Source organism: Salvelinus namaycush, chromosome 10 (assembly GCF_016432855.1).
Source record: "Salvelinus namaycush isolate Seneca chromosome 10, SaNama_1.0, whole genome shotgun sequence".
Classification (NCBI taxonomy): Eukaryota; Metazoa; Chordata; class Actinopteri; order Salmoniformes; family Salmonidae; genus Salvelinus; species Salvelinus namaycush.
The window spans coordinates 8,011,419-8,030,694 of NC_052316.1; the positions used below are offsets into that span (position 1 = coordinate 8,011,419).

At 46.3% G+C, this 19,276-nt stretch overlaps 1 protein-coding gene across 1 annotated transcript in view; it reads left to right on the top strand.

Moving 5' to 3' along the window:
* The first annotated feature begins 8,474 nt into the window (after window positions 1-8,474).
* The window catches only part of obscna (obscurin, cytoskeletal calmodulin and titin-interacting RhoGEF a), a 109,693-nt gene continuing 98,891 nt past the window's right edge, over window positions 8,475-19,276 (top strand). Inside the window, exons 1-7 of the mRNA XM_039003063.1 lie at window positions 8,475-8,511; window positions 8,829-9,113; window positions 9,427-9,588; window positions 10,865-10,969; window positions 11,109-11,375; window positions 15,902-16,171; window positions 16,362-16,628. Of these exons, the coding sequence (XP_038858991.1) occupies window positions 8,475-8,511; window positions 8,829-9,113; window positions 9,427-9,588; window positions 10,865-10,969; window positions 11,109-11,375; window positions 15,902-16,171; window positions 16,362-16,628 (1,393 nt within the window). The remainder of the gene's footprint in view (window positions 8,512-8,828; window positions 9,114-9,426; window positions 9,589-10,864; window positions 10,970-11,108; window positions 11,376-15,901; window positions 16,172-16,361; window positions 16,629-19,276) is intronic.

Sequence of the window (19,276 nt, forward strand, 5' to 3'; positions counted from 1 at the left end):
CTCCTCCTGGGCACGCTGCTTGGTCCTGTTGTGGTGGGATCTTCTGTCACGTTTGTCGTAAGAATTATCGGACCAAGGTGCAGCGTGATATGGTTTCCACATGTTTATTAACGGAAACGGACAAAAACAATAAAGAATGAACGAAACGTGAAGACAAAGAAGTGCTCACAGGCAACTACACATAAACAAGATCCCACAAACACAGGTGGGAAAAATAACTACTTAAATATGATCCCCAATTAGAGACAACGGTTACCAGCTGCCTCTAATTGGGAATCATACATAACACCAAAATAGAAAAAGAAACTAGAACACAACATAGACATAGATATACTAGATCACCCCCTAGAAACAATGGCTCTCTATGGTCAGGGCGTGACAGTTTTTCAATATTACTTTGAGTTTGCTGCAACTGTCTGCTGCTAGGAAGACAACCTAAGTTGCCACAGTAACGGCCAGTCACTTAAAGCGGCAGCTAAACATTTTTGTCTCACCTAATGATTGTGCTTGATTGAGCATGGATCACTCCTAAAAACTTTTATTCATAAACTTTTAGTAATTTCTTATCATTAAAATACTCAAGTACTTTCATTGTACTCCTAGATTTATTTGTGTAAAGTACTTAAGTAAAAATACTTTAAAGTACTACTTAAGTAGTTTTTTTGGGGTATCTGTACTTTACTTTACTGTTAATATTTTTGACTACTTTTACTTCACTACATTCCTAAAGAAAATAATGTACTTTTTACTCTTTTCCCTGACACCCAAAAGCACTGACAGGAAAATGTTCCAATTCACGCACTTGTTCCTACTGCCTCTGATCTGGCGGACTCACTAAACACAAATGCTTTGAGTGTTGGAGTGTGCCCCTGGCTATCTGTAAATAAATAAAAAAACAAGAAAATTGTGCCGTCTGGTTTGCAAGATATAAGAAATTTGAAATCATTAATACTTTTACTTTTCATACTTAAGTATATTTTAGTAATTCCATTTACTTTTGATACTTAAATATATTTAAAAACCAATACTTTTAGACTTTTACTCAAGTAGTATTTTAGTGGGTTACTCACTTTTACTTGAGTATGACATTTGAGTATGACATTTGAGTACTTTTTCCACCACTATATTTCTACTTAGGAGCACATCATGTACTCCTTGTAAAAAAACAAAAAAACAGAGTAGAGCCCTGAACTATAATAATAAATAAGCCATATCACTCTTGATGTTTACTTGTAGAACTGTTTATCTGTTTTTGCTATTGTATCTAAATAATCTATTTTAACATACATTGGTTAAAAGACGCATGTCACAAAAATGAAATGAAAATAAGCAATATACTTCATTACCTCTTACTAGTAATATATTTCTTGTTTTAGAAAAACAAAAAGCATGCTCATCCGTTTTAATTTTTCTTTGAGTAATTATGGCAAGCAACATTTTGGGCTGGTAAATGCTTTTGATTTTATTTACCTGCCACAGTGACTGGACAGCGGCTTGACCAAAAGTACACGGCAGTGACCATGACCGAATAAAATTATCTCGGGAGGTAATGCGGTCGGCATTTGATGCTGAGGTATTCCAGATCGGGAGAACAAAAGGACTTGTGTTCCTGTACATTACCATAATCACACAATGAGTTGTTAATCATGAAACAAACCCCTCCACCTTTCTTTTTCCCGGGAGTTCTTTCTTCCTGTCCATGCAATGGACGGAGAACCCCGCTGGCTGAATGGACGGGGACAATATATCTGAAGAGAGCCATGATTCCGTAAAACACACTCTACAAGGTGTCGAAAGCATTCCACAGAGATATTGGCCCATGTTGACCCCAATGCTTCCCACAGTTGTGTCAAGTTTCCTTGATGTTCTTTGGTTGGTGGACCATTCTTGATACACCTGGGATACTGCAGCTTTGCAGTTCATGACACACTCAAACCTGTCTGTAACGTCTGCTTCCAACTCACACCCTCAAACACATAGATCCCCTGAACACAGCTCACTTTCCAGCCCACTTTCCAGCTCACACTCTCAAACACCTAGATCCCCTGAATGCAGCTCACTCTCCAGATCCCAATCACCTGAATTCTAATCACCTGTTCACACACCTGTATGTCATTATCACACACTATTTACTTCAGTTCTTTGCACCCCATCACTGTGAGGTATTGTTTGTTTTGTGAAACACATCTTTCGGAACGCTGGTTTTCCCGTGATTTACGCCTCCCGTGTATGATAGTTTTTGCATGCCTCACTAATGACGCCTTTTGCCTATTCCCTGCCTGTGCTTTAGCCTATCGGATTTCCTGTTATCTACCTATTGCCTGATCTCCCGGACTACGTTACTAGCCTTTTTCCTGCCTGTACTGTTGCCCTTTTGGACCCCCTGTGTATGACCTTCTGCCTGGACACAGCTACCTGCCTCCTTCTCTGGTCCATTGCAATAAACACCTGCTGCGCCCTGCGCTTGAAACCAGCTCTCTGTCTCCCCTCGTTCATTACAAAACCAATGCACCTGGCACCTACTATCATACCCCGTTCAAAGGCACTTAAATCTTTTGTCTTTCCCATTCACCCTCTGAATGGCACACACAATCCATGTCTCAATTGTCTCCAGGCTTAAAAATCCTTCTTTAACCTGTCTCCCCCCTTCATTTACACTGAATAAAGTGGATTTAACAAGTGACATCAATAAGGGATCAAACTGTAGCTTTCACCTGATCAGTCTAAGGTTTTGTACTGTCAGTGTATATTCCATTCTGTTAGTGGCAAGAATTTTGTATAATACTTGAAAAACGTGAAAAACCCAGCTCTTTTGCAACCTGTATGGAGCAACTCATATTATATAAGTAGGTACGTTTAATTGTTTTATATATTTATTGGGGGGGGGGTGTTTTTGTTTTTAATGTATAGTTTTGTCTGGCTTAGGTTCCAAATAAAGTGAAGTCGTTTTTTGCTCATATAATTTTAAAAACGAGTCGTTTAGAGTAGGCAGTGGCATAAGTTAACCGTGGTATGACTAAAGCGTTAATTAGTGTGATTTTTTTTCCACACAAAAAAATGAAAACATTAAGAAATACATACACAGTAATAATGCATTCAGTATAAACAGGGGGAAAAAAGTGGGCCTCCACCCCCAACCTCCCATCCCATTACCCTAACCCCACCCAATGTGTATGTATATTTCAAATCTTGGAATGATCTCAAACCATTTCTGTCCATGATATCGGATTCTACATTTGGACCATTGGGGGGATGCAAAAGGCCGCCCTCCAGATCTCAAGGGATTATTGTGAAAGATTGGAGTGTGGTCATGCCATTTTGATTCCCAGTTACATTGTTTTTAAATGTTGAGCCAAATAGAAATTGTGTGAGCAATAATAGGACCAAAGCATAGTTTACATTATTTAAGGGATATATCAGTGAAGGCCACATCTTCCAGGGCAATAGGAGACACCATATTTTTCTCTATACTCAGCCAGGGAGCAGAGGAATCATGTCTATACCAATTTAGGTTGGGGCAAAATGCTAGTGCCTGGAAATACAATTTAAAGTCTCCTACGTCTTTCCTTTTTAAGTTCATTTTATCTGGGATCGTTTACCTTGACATGCAGTGCATTCGGAAAATATTCAGACCCCTTGACTTTTTCCACATTTTGTTACGTTTTAGCCTTATTCTAAAATTTATTAAATTGTTTTTTGCCCTCAGCAATCTACACACAATTCCCCACAATGACAATGCAAAAACTGTTTTTTTAATAAATATTTGCACATGTATATATAATTTTTAAAATCACATTTACAAAAATATTCATACCCTTTACTCAGTACATTGTTGAAGCACCTTTGGCAGTAATTACAGCCTCCAGTCTTCTTGGGTATGATGCTACAAGCTTGACACACCTGTATTTGGAGAGTCTCATTCTTCTTTGCAGATCCTCTGAAGCTCTGTCAGGTTGGATGGGGAGTGTCGCTGTACAGCTATTTTCAGGTCTCCAGAAATGTTTGATTGAAGACTTGTCCCGAAGCCACTCCTGGACTGTCTTGGCTGTGTGTTTAGGGTCGTTGTGCTGTTGGAAGGTGAACCTTCGCCCCAGTCTGAGGTCCTGAATGCTCTGGAGCAAGTTTTCATCACGGATCTCTCTGTACTTTGCTCTGTTCATCTTTCCCTCAATCCTGAATAGTCTCCCAGTCCCTGCCACTGAAAAACATCCCCACAGCATGATGTTGCCACCACCATGCTTCACCGTAGGGATGGTGCCAGGTTTCCTCCAGACGTGACGCTTGTCATACAGGCCAAAGAGTTCAATCTTGGTTTCATCCGACCAGAGAATCTTGTTTCTCATGGTCTGAGAGTCTTTAGGTGCCTTTTGGCAAACTCCAAGCGGGCTGTCATGTGCCTTTTACTGAGGAGTGGCTTCAGTGGCTTCCACAAAGGAACTCTGGAGCTCTGTCAGAGTGACCATCAGGTTCTTTGTCACCTCCCTGACCAAGGCCCTTCTCCCCCGATTGCTCAGTTTGGCCGAGCAGCCGGCTCTAGGAAGAGTCTTGGTGGTTCCAAACTTCTTCCATTTAAGAATGATGTAGGCCAGTGTGTTCTTGGGAACCTTCAATGCTGCAGCTATTTTTTGGTACTCTTCCCCAGATCTGTGCCTCGACACGATCCTGTCTTGGAGCTCTACGGACAATTCCTTCGACCTCATGGCTTGGTTTTTGCACCGTCAACTGTGGGACCTTATATAGACAGGTGTGTGCCTTTCCAAATCATGTCCAATCAATTGAATTTACAACAGGTGGACTCCAAGTTGTAGAAACATCTCAAGGATGATCAATGGGAACAGGATGCACCTGAGCTAAATTTTGAGTCTCATAGCAAAAGGTCTGGATACTTATGTAAATAAGGTTTTTCTATTTTTCATTTTTAATACATTTGCAAAAATGTCTAAAAACCTGTTTTCACTTTGTCATTATGGGGTATTGTGTGTAGATTGCTGAGGAAAGGTTTTATTTAATCAATTTAAGAATAAGGCTGTAACGTAACAACATTTGTAAAAAGTCAAGGGGTCTGAATACTTTCCGAAGGCACTGTACATTTAAAACGACACGCTCAGCCTACCTACTGTATATGTACATACAAACAAAATATCTGGGTCAAATAGTGGAGAGGCGTTGTACCGTGAGGTGTTGCTTTATCTGTTTTTTGAAACCAGGTTTACTGTTCAACTGAGCAATCTGAGATGGGAGTTCCATGCAACCATGGCTCTATAGTGTATAATACTGTAAGTTTTATTGAATTTGTTCTGGTTTAGGAGACTGTGATGGCATGTCTGGTGGGATAAGTGTGTCAGAGCTGTGTGTAAGTTGACTATGCACATAATGTTTCTTCTAAAAATAAGTAATGCAATCAGTCTCTCCTCAACTGTTAGCCAAGAGAGACTGGCATACATGGTATTGAATTTAGCCCTCTGATTACAATGAAGAGCAAGATGTGCCGCTCTGTTCTGGGCCAGCTGCAGTTTTTCTACGTCCTTCTTTGCAGCACCTGACCATATGACTGGGTAATAATCAAGATAAGATACCTAGAACCTAGAACCTTGAACCTGCCGGACTTGCTTTGTGGAGTCTGGTGTCAAAAAAGAAAATAATTTCTTGATCATGGACAGACCTAGCTTTACAACCCTTGAATCAATATGACCATGACAGTTTACAATCCAAGGAATTTGCAGAAACAGGCACAAAATCCAACAATTTCTTTGGTCAGAGGAGAGCTTCCCATCCAATATGACATAAGCACAAATGGGAAAACCATCATAGCATGTTTATTATATAATTGTCTGGTGATTTAGGAACTTGCGTGGATATATCCACACTACTGATGCTGGGCAGGACTTGCCTCACTGCAGTAAAGCCAAAGCTATCTTAGCGTGTTGCCCACGGGTGCCTGAAACGGGCTGAAGGGCGGCAGAAGGCAAGCGCTGACCGTCACCGCAGTGAGGCCCCGGTGTTCGCATCGTGGGACCGGGTCTGGCTCTCGACCCGAAACCTGCCCCTCCGCCTGCCCTGCCGGTAGCTGGGTCTGCGGTTTGTGGGGCCATTTAAAGTCCTGAGGAGAATAAACGAGGTGTGTTACAGGTTACAGCTCCCCCCTTATTACCGTATTAACTTCTCGTTTCATGTGTCTCTCCTCAAGCCGGTGGTGGCTGGTCCGCTTCAAGAAGCTGAGGTGCGGGAGGTCCCTCCGCCCCCCCTGGACATCGAGGGGGCCCCGGCGTATGCATTTCGGTCTATACTGGACTCAAGGCTTCAGGTGAGGGGCCTTCATTACCTCGTGGATTGGGAGGGGTACGGCCCGGAGGAGAGATGCTGGGTGCCGGTGGAGGACGTATTAGACCCATCTCTGCTGAGGGAGTTTCACCGCCTTCATCCGGATCGCCCTGCGCCTCGTCCCCCGGGTCGCCCTCGAGGCCGGCGTCGGCGCGCTGCTAGAGGGGGGGGGGGGGTACTGTCACGACTTCCACCGAAGGTGGTTCCTCTCCCTGTTCGGGCGGTGCTCGGCGTCGCCGGCCTACTAGCCATCACCGATCCATGTTTCCTTTTCCGTTTGTTTTGTCTTTGGTTCATTCACACCTGGTTTTCATTTGCTTTAGTTTGTGTGTATATTTACCCCTGTTTCCCCGCTTAGGTTTGTGCGGGATTATTTTCTTGTTGCTTGTGGAGGCTTTCCTCAGTGTATTTCGCGTGTGGTTATTATAATAAGGTGCGTTGTGTTTTTGCGCCTTACTGTTAGTTCCCATTGTCTTGGGCGTTGTTTTTGGGGTATTGTACTGTACCGTGTTTTTGGACTTGCCTTTATTAAATTATACGCTACGCTGACATCTCTGCTCTCCTGCGTTTGACTCCTCACCTACCTTCAGTGCGTAAACGCAACAGTGTGAGATGACACTGGTCTATTTTGGAGGGGAGTCTGACAGGAGAGATGTTGTTCAGCTGTTCAGCATTAGGCTTTACCAAAGCAGGAAAAAAAGAGAAAGGGCCATTGGCCGACTGACCGTCCGCTCTGGAGACTGTGTGGTAGGCTAGCCCTCCAACCTGGGCATCCTCTCTCCTCGCCTAACTTTTGTTGTTAATCTTGAGGGATTTGGGGTGAAGAAAGACAAAGGTCGGACATACCTTTCATGACAGGCGGCTTTTTTGTCCAGCTGAAAGTGGTATTTTCGTTAGGATACTGAGAGGGCATGTGAGGAAAGAGATTTTCCCAGAATACAGCTGACCAGGCTTAAGGTGGGTACACCACAGCAGGTGGTCAGAGTTCTATTTCTGATACTGTATGTTATTGTATCAAAAGAAATCACTGCCATTGACCATTTTCTGGCGCTTATTTATATGCGTCAGGAAATTGATAATGATTGGGGACCATGATGCTCATTGGTCTGAGAATTATGACATTACAGGCAGGTGTTCACGTGAACATTTAGTATAACTTCAAAGCTGTTTGGCGTTGTATCTATCTTCTGTTCTGCTCTATGTTCCTGCAGTGACAAGTTGTGACTATGTCATCCATCAATTAGTATTGTAGACTGAATATCGTACTACGTGCTCACACTAGCCAGTTGCCCATTTGGCCAATGTGAATGTCATCCTGTTGTTTAGATTTTTAACTTCTATGGAAACAGATACATGGAAAATGACAGAATGACATGCATGACGGTTAATCATATATTTTCTCCACAGCTGTTTGGATATATAAATATGTGAAGTGACTTTGGCTGACCTCCTTTGTCGATAACCTTATTGGGTTTCGTAGCATGAGGTCTGTGAGACAGTGTTGACTGAGAATGTGTCTGTATTTCTGTATTACGCACACAGCACCACGTGAGTTAAAATGACGTGACGTGGCAAGTCATTTGATGAGGTCTTGTCCTTGGATGGCACTCCGCCATTATCAAGCTTCACGCCCCTCATAGTGGTTTGGAGTCTTAAAAACCTTTCAACTCATCCATTGGTTCTGTTTTTGTATTCTATGTCAGTCAGTCATACTGATTGACACCTTTCGTTTGTTTAACCCATTTTGAGGTTAGCGGAGTCTCCTCACATACATACTGTACATGTAGACTGCTGGAGGGGGCAGCACAGCAGACGCCAAATTAGTGATGCTGAGCTCAGCCATGTAAGGTGACAGAGATTACTTGTCATCTTCATGATGTCGGGTGCCAGCCATCCATGCCACATCCCAGTATAGCCATATTAAAGTGTCGCTCTCAAGTCCACGTTGGTCCTTCATTTTTGAAAAATGTCTGTGAGAGTGAGAGAGTGGAGGGGTTATTTACAAGTCAATATGAAGGTTTCCTTGACTTCCAGCATGTTTGTAAAGATGTATCAAACTGTGCCGTTTTAGCCCTAGGGACAACCTAGAGATACGGACAAGGGGAAAGCCAACCACTATCAGAAGTGGTTGAAGCCATCCCTCCTGACAAACCATGGGAGACAAGTCTGGGAGCAAGGTAGCTGCTGCAAGTAAGGCCTCCATTCCACGGGACAAATTCTATGCAGTTACTTTTCTTTGACTTTGTATTTCGCTCAACTTTATTCAATATTCAATGACCCGACATAGAAATGTGAAATCTCTCCCTGCCCCACGCGCGCGCACACACACACACACACACACACACACACACACACACACACACACACACACACACACACACACACACACACACACACACACACACACACACACACACACACACACACACACACACACACACACACACACACACACACACACACACACACACACACTTGTTGGAACATATCTTACTCTCTGTCTGCAGAGAACCAGATCCATCTCCAGGTAGTGAAGGGGCTGGAGGATGTGGATGTGTGTGAGAGGGAGGGCTGCACGTTCGAGGTGACCCTCAACCTGTCCTACATAGCGGGCACGTGGACCAAGGACGGGGTCAGGCTCAAATCCAAGCCCACCTGTCACATCGCTACCCATAAGAATAAACACACTCTCACCTTCACCCGGGTCACCGTAGGAGACACTGGCCTGTTCTCCTTCCAGACTGACGGGAGCCAAAACTGGATCCAAACCTCAGGCCAACTCACTGTCATAGGTAACAGTATGACAGAACACAACAGTTGAGAGGAATAATGCATCTGGGACAATTGTATGACCCTTTCTCAGTCTAATGCTTCTGTAATAGCCGGAAGTCTTATTGCCAGTCTGTTTCTATGTTAGCCTGATATTTTCTCACTGACTTTTCATCCAGACTAATGGCTTGGCGAAGAATAAATGTAAAATCACAGATAATTCCCAGTACAGACCACAATACATCACAGCACATCATTTGATCGAATCGCACACTGGACCTCTAGGTAATGTCTGGCCTATCTGTCTGAGTTTGTCTCCCTGTGGTTGTCTGCCAGCCAGAGACATACAGATTGTGAAGGAGTTGGAAGATGAGGAAGTGACTGAGAGGCAGAGTGTGACCTTCCTGTGTGAGGTCAACTGTGAGGACGTGGACGGGCGTTGGTACAACGACAACACCAGGATCAAACACGGAGACAACGTCAAGATCAGGCACGAGGGTGAGCATGGGACACAGCTGAGCCTTGTCATGGACATGTGTTTATAGCTCGGTATACTACCGACGATATGTATTAACCCCAGATGACTGACAGGAGGCGCTGTTGAAATGCAGAGAAAGGTATACCTTGCTAAAAGCTGACAATGAACACTTTTTATAATTGTATCGTAACAGCTTTAACAGGTGTATTATATCTGTCTGCCTTAGGCATTTCATCACTTTACCTAAAGCAATCAAAGATGACTTCATAGTGGCTTATAAGTATGCGCTATAACACACCATAACAAAGATTATGATGCAGTAATAATGATGTGCTGCTCATTGACAAAAAAATACATTAGAATCATCACACTGATGGTCGTTTATAATACTGTATGATCCTTGAGGAAAAAGTGACCAGCGCTATGTTGCTGTACATTATAAGTGATTATAAACTGGCTGGTTCGAGCCCTGAATGCTGATTGGCTGAAAGCCGTAGCGTATCAGACCGTATACCACGGGTATGTCAAAACATTTATTTTTACTCTTGTAATTACGTTGGTAACCAGTTTATAATAGCAATAAGGAACCTCGGGGGTTTGTGGTATATGGCCAAAATACCACGGCTAAGGGCAGTATCCAGGCACTCCGCGTTGCGTCATGCATAAGAACAGCCCCTAGCTGTGGTATATTGGCCATATACCACACCCCCTCGGGCCTTATTGCTTAATTCTAATTATACCTATAATGCACTAGGAGTATTGGTACACGGAATTATGAGTCTATATAAGTCTTTATGTGAGTGTATAACTATGCTTATAGGGCATTATTACTCTATCGTAGTGCATTATGGGTACATGTATAATGCATTACGCATATGTTCTTCATAGAAAGTGTTACCACATTTTTTTACACATTTTTTACACACACATCATAGTACAAAAAAATAAAAAAATAAAAAGTATGAATGTATGTACTTGTAAGTCGCTCTGGATAAGAGCGTCTGCTAAATGACTTAAATGTAAAATGTAAATGTTTTACTCTCCCCATTAATGTTACTGTCCCCAATAGAACAAACACATACTTTGAAATACATGTAATTTTGTCCTTGAAACATTTTATTGAAATACTGTAGGATTCCATTCATTCCTATGGAGGACTGCTCCTAGTGTGGAGTGCCAATATGGCGGCTGGTGGCTTCAAAGCCTCTCATTGGCCATTGAATAGCATCAGCAATCCAGGGTTTATACACATAATTGAATACTACTAATGAAACACCTATTTCCATCTGAATACAGGTAAAACTCACACCATGTGCTTCAAGTCTGTAAGGCCAGCAAATGCTGGGGAGATCAAATTCACTGCAGACAGGGTCTCCTCCTATGCAACTCTCACGGTAAAAGGTGAACATCTCTTTTTAGAATCAACGATCTCAATGTTCGTCAATGACAACAACAAAAAAACAACTGTAATCTGGCCTAAGTGGCCTCATCAGGTGAAGCTTCAATAAGCAATGGTTCAGTGGTACTCCTATTTCCACAGAGCTGCCTGTGCAGATAGTGAAGCCTCTGAGAGTGAAGATTGCTATGTACAAACACAAAGGACTGCTGGAGTGCCAGGTGTCCAGGGCCAACGCCCTGGTCAGGTGGTTCAAGAACAGGAGTGAGATCCAACCCAGCAAGAAGCACCAGATTGTTAGCGACGATGTCTACAGGCAGCTGCACATTGATGACGTGGCCTCGTCAGACGAGGACACCTACACCTGTGACGCTGGCGATGACAAGACCTCCTGCCAACTGCTAGTGGAGGGTGAGATGCTCATTGTAATTCATTCTGACTTATTGTCTGGCCAGCTTAACATACTAGTTCCAATGTTAGGTATATTTTTATGCTAAATGTTAATAAGCAGTTTACAAGCAGACCTTCATATAAAGTGTTACACCCTCATACTTATCCGTAAGTCACCAAAACACATCATTCAACTAAATATACTACATGGCTAAAAGTATGTGAACACCCCTTCAAATTAGTGGATTCGGCTATTTCAGCCACACCCGTTGCTGACGAGTGTATAAAATCGAGCACACAGCCATACAATCTCCATAGACAAACATTGGCAGTAGAATGGCCCGTACTGAATAGCTCAGTGACTTTTAATGTGGCGCCGCCATAGGATGCTACCTTTCCAACAAGTCAAATTTATGCCCTGCTAGAGCTGCCCTGGTTATCTGTAAGTGCTGTTATTGTGAAGTGGAAACATCTAGGCTCAGCCGCGAAGTGGTAGGCCACACAAGCTCACAGAACGGGACCGACGAGTGCTGAAGCGCTTAGCATGTACAAATCATCAGTCTTCGTTTGCGACACCCACTACCGAGTTCCAAACTGCCACTGGAAGCAACGTCTGCACACGAACGGTTCGTTGGGAGCTTCATGAAATGGATTTCCATGGCTGAGCAGCTGCACACAAGCCTAAGATCACCATGCGCAATGCCAAGTGTCGGCTGGAGTGGTGTAAGCCTCGCCGCCATTGGACGCTGGAGTAGTGGAAATGCATTCTCTGGAGTGATGAATCACGCTTCTCCATCTAGCAATCCGATGGACGAACCTGGGTTTGGCGGATGCCAGGAGAACGCTACCTGTCCGAATGCATAGTGCCAACTATAAAGTTTGGTGGCGGAGGAATAATGGTCTGGGTCTGCTGTTCATGGTTTGGGCTAAGTCCCTTATTTCCAGGGAAGGGAAATCTTAACGATACTGTCACGTTCCTGACCTGTTTTCTGTTAGTTTTGTATGTGTTAGTTGGTCAGGACGTGAGTTTGGGTGGGCAGTCTATGTTTTCTGTTTCTATGTTGGTTTAAAGGGTGACCTGATATGGCTCTCAATTAGAGGCAGGTGGTTTTCATTTCCTCTGATTGAGAGCCATATTAAGGTAGGTATTTTCACATTGATTGTTGTGGGTGGTTGTCTCCTGTGTCTGTGTCTATGTACGTTGCGCCACACGGGACTGTTTTCGGTTTGTTTGTTCGTTTGTTCGGTTTATGTAGTCTGTTCCTGTTTTCATGCGTTCTTCGTTATACGTAAGTTCTTATGTTCAGGTGCGTCTACGTCGTTTGTTGTTTTGTAGTTAATCAAGTATAGTTCGTTTTGTGTCTTGTTTAAATAAATAATATGTCATCACACAACGCTGCATTTTGGTTCAATCCCTGCTCCTCCTCTTCGGATGAAGAGGAGGAGGAAAGCCGTTACAGAACCACCCACCAAATTACCAGAACCAAGCAGTGTGACTACGAGCAGCGACCAAATAATCAGGACTCGTGGACTTGGGAGGACGTATTAAACGGCAAGGGTTGCTACACATGGGAGGAGATCCTGGCTGGAAGGGATCGCCTCCCATGGGAACAGCTGGAGGCACTGAGGAGAGCAGAGGCAACCGGACAAGGGAACCGGAGATATGAAGGTACGCGGCTAGCGAGGAAGCCCGAGAAGAAACCCCAAAAATTTCTTGGGGGGGGGCTAAGAGGTAGTGGGCCAAGGGCAGGTAGGAGACCTGCGCCCACTTCCCAGGCTAACCGTGGAGAGCGGGAGTACGGGCAGACACCGTGTTACGCAGTAGAGCGCACGGTGTCTCCTGTACGTGTGCATAGCCCGGTGCGGGTTATTCCACCTCCCCGCACTGGTAGGGCTAGATTGAGCGTTGAGCCGGATGTCATGAAGCCGGCTCTACATATCTGGCCACCAGTACGTCTCCTTGGGCCGGCTTACATGGCACCAGCCTTACGCATGGTGTCCCCGGTTCGCCTACATAGCCCGGTGCGGGTTATTCCACCTCCCCGCACTGGTTGGGCGACGGGGAGCATTCAACCAGGTAAGGTTGGGCAGGCTCAATGCTCAAGGGAGCCAGTACGCCTGCACGGTCCGGTATTTCCGGCGCCACCTCCCCGCCCCAGCCCAGTACCACCAGTGCCGGTACCACGCACCAGGCCTATAGTGCGCTTCGAGAGGTCAGTGTGCCCTGTCCCTGCTCCCCGCACTAGGCTTGAAGTGCGTGTCTCCAGTCCGGTGCCTCCAGTTCCGGCACCACGCACCAGGCCTACAGTGCGTCTCAGCCGGCCAGAGTCTGCCGTCTGCCAAGCGCCGCATGAACTGCCCGTCTGTATTGAGCCTTCAAAGCCGCCCGTCTGCCATGAGCCTGCAAAGCCGCCCGTCTGCCATGAGCCTACAGAGCCTTCCGCCAGACAGGAGCCGCTAGAGCCTTCCGCCAGACAGGAGCCGCTAGAGCCTTCCGCCAGACAGGAGCAGCCAAAGCCTTCCGCCAGACAGGATCAGCCAGAGCCATCCGTCTCCGCAGCGCCATCTGAGCCATCCGTCTCCGCAGCGCCGTCTGAGCCATCCGTCTCCCCAGCGCCGTCTGAGCCATCCGTCTCCCCAGCGCCGTCTGAGCCATCCGTCTCCCCAGCACCGTCTGAGCCATCCGTCTCCCCAGCGCCGTCTGAGCCATCCGTCTGTCCCGAGCCATTAGAGCCGCCCGTCTGTCCCGAGCCGTCAGAGCCGTTAGTCAGTCAGGAGCCGCTAGAGCCATTCGTCAGTCAGGATCTGCCAGAGCCGCCAACCAGACAGGATCTGCCAGAGCCGCCAACCAGACAGGATCTGCCAGAGCCGCCAACCAGACAGGATCTGCCAGAGCCGCCAACCAGACAGGATCTGCCAGAGCCACCAACCAGACAGGATCTGCCAGAGCCGCCAACCAGACAGGATCTGCCAGAGCCGTCAGCGAGCCATGAGCGTCCAGAGCCGTCAGCCAGCCATGAGCGTCCAGAGCCGTCAGCTAGCCATGAGCGTCCAGAGCCGTCAGCTAGCCATGAGCGTCCAGAGCCGTCAGCTAGCCATGAGCGTCCAGAGCCGTCAGCCAGTCATGAGCTGCCCCTCAGCCCAGAGCTGCCATTGATCCAGAACTGTCCCTCAGTCCAGAGCTGTCTCTCTGTCCGGAGCTGCCCTTCAGTCCGGAGTTGCCCCTCTATCCTGAGCTACCTCTCTATCCTGACCTACCTCTCGGTCTTGAGCTATCTCTCTATCCCGGTGCTGCCCCTTGTCCTGGTGCTGCCCCTTATCTTAAGGTTAACATTTAAATTAAGTGGGTGTAAGATGAGGGTGGTCATTCTAAGGGGGAGACGTAAGCTGGGATTGACTATGGTGGGGTGGGGACCTCGCCCAGAGCCTGAGCCACCACCGTGGTCAGATGCCCACCCAGACCCTCCCCTAGACTTTGTGCTGGTGCGCCCGGAGTTCGCACCTTGAGGGGGGGGTTATGTCACGTTCCTGACCTGTTTTCTGTTAGTTTTGTATGTGTTAGTTGGTCAGGACGTGAGTTTGGGTGGGCAGTCTATGTTTTCTGTTTCTATGTTGGTTTAAAGGGTGACCTGATATGGCTCTCAATTAGAGGCAGGTGGTTTTCATTTCCTCTGATTGAGAGCCATATTAAGGTAGGTGTTTTCACATTGATTGTTGTGGGTGGTTGTCTCCTGTGTCTGTGTCTATGTACGTTGCGCCACACGGGACTGTTTTCGGTTTGTTTGTTCGTTTGTTCGGTTTATGTAGTCTGTTCCTGTTTTCATGCGTTCTTCGTTATACGTAAGTTCTTATGTTCAGGTGCGTCTACGTCGTTTGTTGTTTTGTAGTTAATCAAGTATAGTTCGTTTTGTGTCTTGTTTAAATAAATAATATGTCATCACACAACGCTGCATTTTGGTTCAATCCCTGCTCCTCCTCTTCGGATGAAGAGGAGGAGGAAAGCCGTTACAGATACATTATAGACAATTCTGTGCTTCCAACTTTGTGGCAACAGTTTGGGGAAGTCCCTTTCCTGTTTCAGCATGACAATGCCCCTGTGCACAAAGCGAGGTCCATACAGAAATGGTTTGTTGAGATTGGTGTGGAAGAACTTGACTGGCATGCACAGAGCCCTGACCTCAACCCCACTAAACACTTTTGGGATGAATTGGAACGCCGGCTGCGAGGCAGGCCTAATCTCCCAACATCAATGCTCTTGTGGCTGAATGGAAGCAAGTCCCTGCAGCAATGTTCCAACATCTAGTGGAAAGCCTTCCCAGAAGAGTGGAGGCTGTTATAGCAGCAAAGGGGTGACCAACTCCATATTAATGCCCATAATTTTGGAATGAGATATTTGACGAGTAGGTGTCCACACACTTTTGGCCATGTAATGTATGTTCACACTGATAACCCAACTATCTACCTTACACACTTCCTGGGTGTACACTTTCCTTTGAAGTAGCTCTAAGTGATGATGCTGATCCAATGTGTGCTCCCTGTGCATGCAGAGCAGGCGATCAGCATAGTGCAGGGGCTGAGGTCTGTGAAGGTGACCGAGCCCAGGGAGGCCCTGTTCCAGGTGGAGACCAGCCTGAGGGCGGGGAGACCCCCAAAGTGGACCCTGGACGGAGAGGTCCTGATGGAGGGGCCTGAACTGAGCATAGACCGGCAGGGCACACTGCACACCCTCTGCTTCATCAGCACGGACAGCTCTATGACCGGCCCTGTGCAGTTCAACGCCGGGAAGAGCCGCTCCACCGCACAGCTCACCGTTAAGGGTAAGGTTGATTGTCACCAAGTGGAAGTTGGAACGATGCCCTGCTTACTGTTGACAATGACCCTCCAGGCTCTAGGGCAGAGTACTGTATTGTGAGAGGTGTTTCCCGTTGGGTTCGTACTTTGCTTTTGAATCCCTTAAACAGACTAACATACTGTATTATATCATTATCCATCCCTGTACCTTTCCAGAGCGCCCTCTGAAAGTGGTCCAGCCCATGCCAGACGTGGAGGCTAAGGAGAACAGCTCGGTCACACTGAGGTGTCAGTTTGCCCCCTCCCCCAGGGTGGTGCGCTGGTACAGGGGCCGCACTGCCTTGCAGACATCCAGCAAGTACAGCATGAGGACGGAGAAGAGCCAGGCAGAGCTGACCATCCAGGGCCTCAAGGAGACCGACACTGGCCAGTACAGCTGCATGGCTGGAGGGTCAAAGAGCACAGCCAAGGTTACTGTGGAGGGTGAGGATGCTGTTGTTCATACAGTAATAAAGAGGACCACAAATATTTTTGGGGGACAAAGCTTCAACGTTCAGATGGTTGATCATGGAAATCAGCTTCATGCTTGATGAAGTGAAACTCTTTACATATCACTTCATCTATACTGCTTCGTCTATACTGTGCTGTTTCAGTGATTAATGCCAGATAAGCCGGTGTTTGGAGGATACACTGGCACGGGTGTCGTTACGGATATATTGGCAAACCGTGCCAATATATCCATCAAACACCGCTTTGAGGGCATTATCAAATCAAATCAAATGTTATTTGTCACATGCTCCGAATACAACAGGTGTAGACCTTACAGTGAAATGCTTACTTACGAGCCCTTTACCAACAATGCTTTAAGAAGTTAAGAAAAATAAGTGTTAAGTACAATTTTTTAAATAAGAAATAAAAGTAACACATAATTAAACAGCGCCAGTAAAATAACAATCGCAATATGTACATGTAGGTAGAGTTAAAGTGACTATGCATAGACAATAAACAGAGAGTAGCTGCAGCGTAAAAGAGGGCCCTTTGATTAACTGTTCAGGGGTCGTATGGCTTGGGGGTAGAAGCTGTTAAGCAGCCTTTTAGACCTAGACTTGGCGCTCCGGTACCGCTTGCCGTGCAGTAGCAGAGAGAACAGTCTATGACTAGGGTGGCTGGAGTCTTTGACAATTTTATGGCCTTCCAAAGACACCGCCTGGTATAGAGGTCCTGGATGGCAGGAAGCTTGAGCCCAGTGATGTACTGGGCCGTATGCACTATCAATCAATCAAATGTATTTATAAAGCCCTTTTTACATCAGCCGATGTCACGAAAGTACTATACAGAAACCCAGCCTAAAACTCCAAACAGCAAGCAATGCAGATGTAGAAGCACGGTGGCTAGGAAAAATTCCCTAGAAAGGCAGGAACCTAGGAAGAAACCTAGAGAGGAACCAGGCTCTGTGGGGTGGCCAGTCCTCTTCTGGCTGTGCCGGGTGAAGATTATAACAGTACATGGCTAAGATGTTGAAATGTTCACAGATGACCAGCAGGGTCAGATAATAATAATCAGTGGTTGTAGAGGGTGCAACAGGTCAGCACCTCAGGAGTAAATGTCAGTTGGCTTTCATAGCCGATCATTCAGAGTTAGAGACAGCAGGTGTGGTAGAGAGAGAGAGTCGAAAACAGCAGATCCGGGACAAGGTAGCGCGTCCGGTGAACATGTCAGGGTTCCATAGCCGCAGGCAGAACAGTTGAAAATGGAGCAGCAGCACGACCAGGTGGACTGGGGACAGCAAGAAGTCATCAGGCCAGGTAGTCCTGAGGCATGGTCCTAGGGCTCAGGTCCTCTGAGAGAAAGAGAGAAAGAGATAAAGAGAGAGAGAGCGAGAGAGAAAAAAAAGAGAGAAAGAGAATTGGAGGGAGCATACTTAAATTCACACAGGACACCAGATAAGACAGGAGAAATACTCCAGATATAATAGACTGACCCTAGCCCCCCAACACATAAACCATTGCAGCATAAATACTGGAGGCTGAGACAGGAGGGGTCGGGACACACTGTGACACTGTGGCCCCGTCCACAATACCCCCTGGACAAGGTCAACCAGGCAGGATATAACCCCACCCACTTTGCCAAAGCACAGCCACCACACCACTAGAGGGATATCTTCAACCACCAACTGAGACAAGGCCGAGTATAGCCCACAAAGATCTCCCCCATAGCACAAACCCGAGGGCGGTGCCAACCCGGACAGGACCTACTGAAGCTGTAAGTCTTCAATAAAGACTTACAGCTCCGTGAAACAGTCTTGATATGTTCGTCAAAAGAGAGATCAGGGTCCAGAGTAACGCTGAGGTCCTTCACAGTTTTATTTGAGACAACTGTACAACCATCAAGATTAATTGTCAGATCCAACAAAAGATTGTTTCTTGGGACCTAGAACTAGCATCTCTGTTTTGTCTGAGTTTAAAAGTAAAACTATCCTCTGTAGTGCCTTGCGGTCAGAGGACGAGCAGTTGCCATACCAGACAGTGATGCAACCAGTCAGGATGCTCTCGATGGTGCACCTGTAGAACCTTTTGAGGATCTGAGGACCCATGCCAAGTCTTTTCAGTCTGAGGGTTCCCCCTCAGGAGACTGAAAAGATTCACAACTGTCTTAGTGTGTTTGGACCATGATAGTTTATTGGTGATGTGGACACCAAGGAACTTGAAGCTCTCAACCTGCTCCATTATAGCCTTGTCGATAAGAATGGGGGCGTGCACAGTCCTCCGTTTCCTGTAGTCCACAATCATCTCCTTTGTCTTGATCGCGTTGAGGGAGAGGTTGTTGTCCTGGCACTACACGGCCAGGTCTCTGACCTCCTCCATATAGGCCGTCTCATCGTTGTCAGTGATCAGGCATACCACTGTTGTGTCATCTGCAAACTTGATGATTGGGTTGGAGTCATGCCTGGCCATGCAGTCATGCGTGAACAGGGAGCACAGGAGTGGACTGAGCACACACCCCTGAGGGGCCCCCGTGTTGAGGATCAGCGTGGCGGATGTGTTGTTACCTACCATTACCCCCTGAGTGGCGCAGGGGTCTAATGCACTGCATCTCAGTACAAGTGGTGTCACTACAGTCCCTGGTTCGAA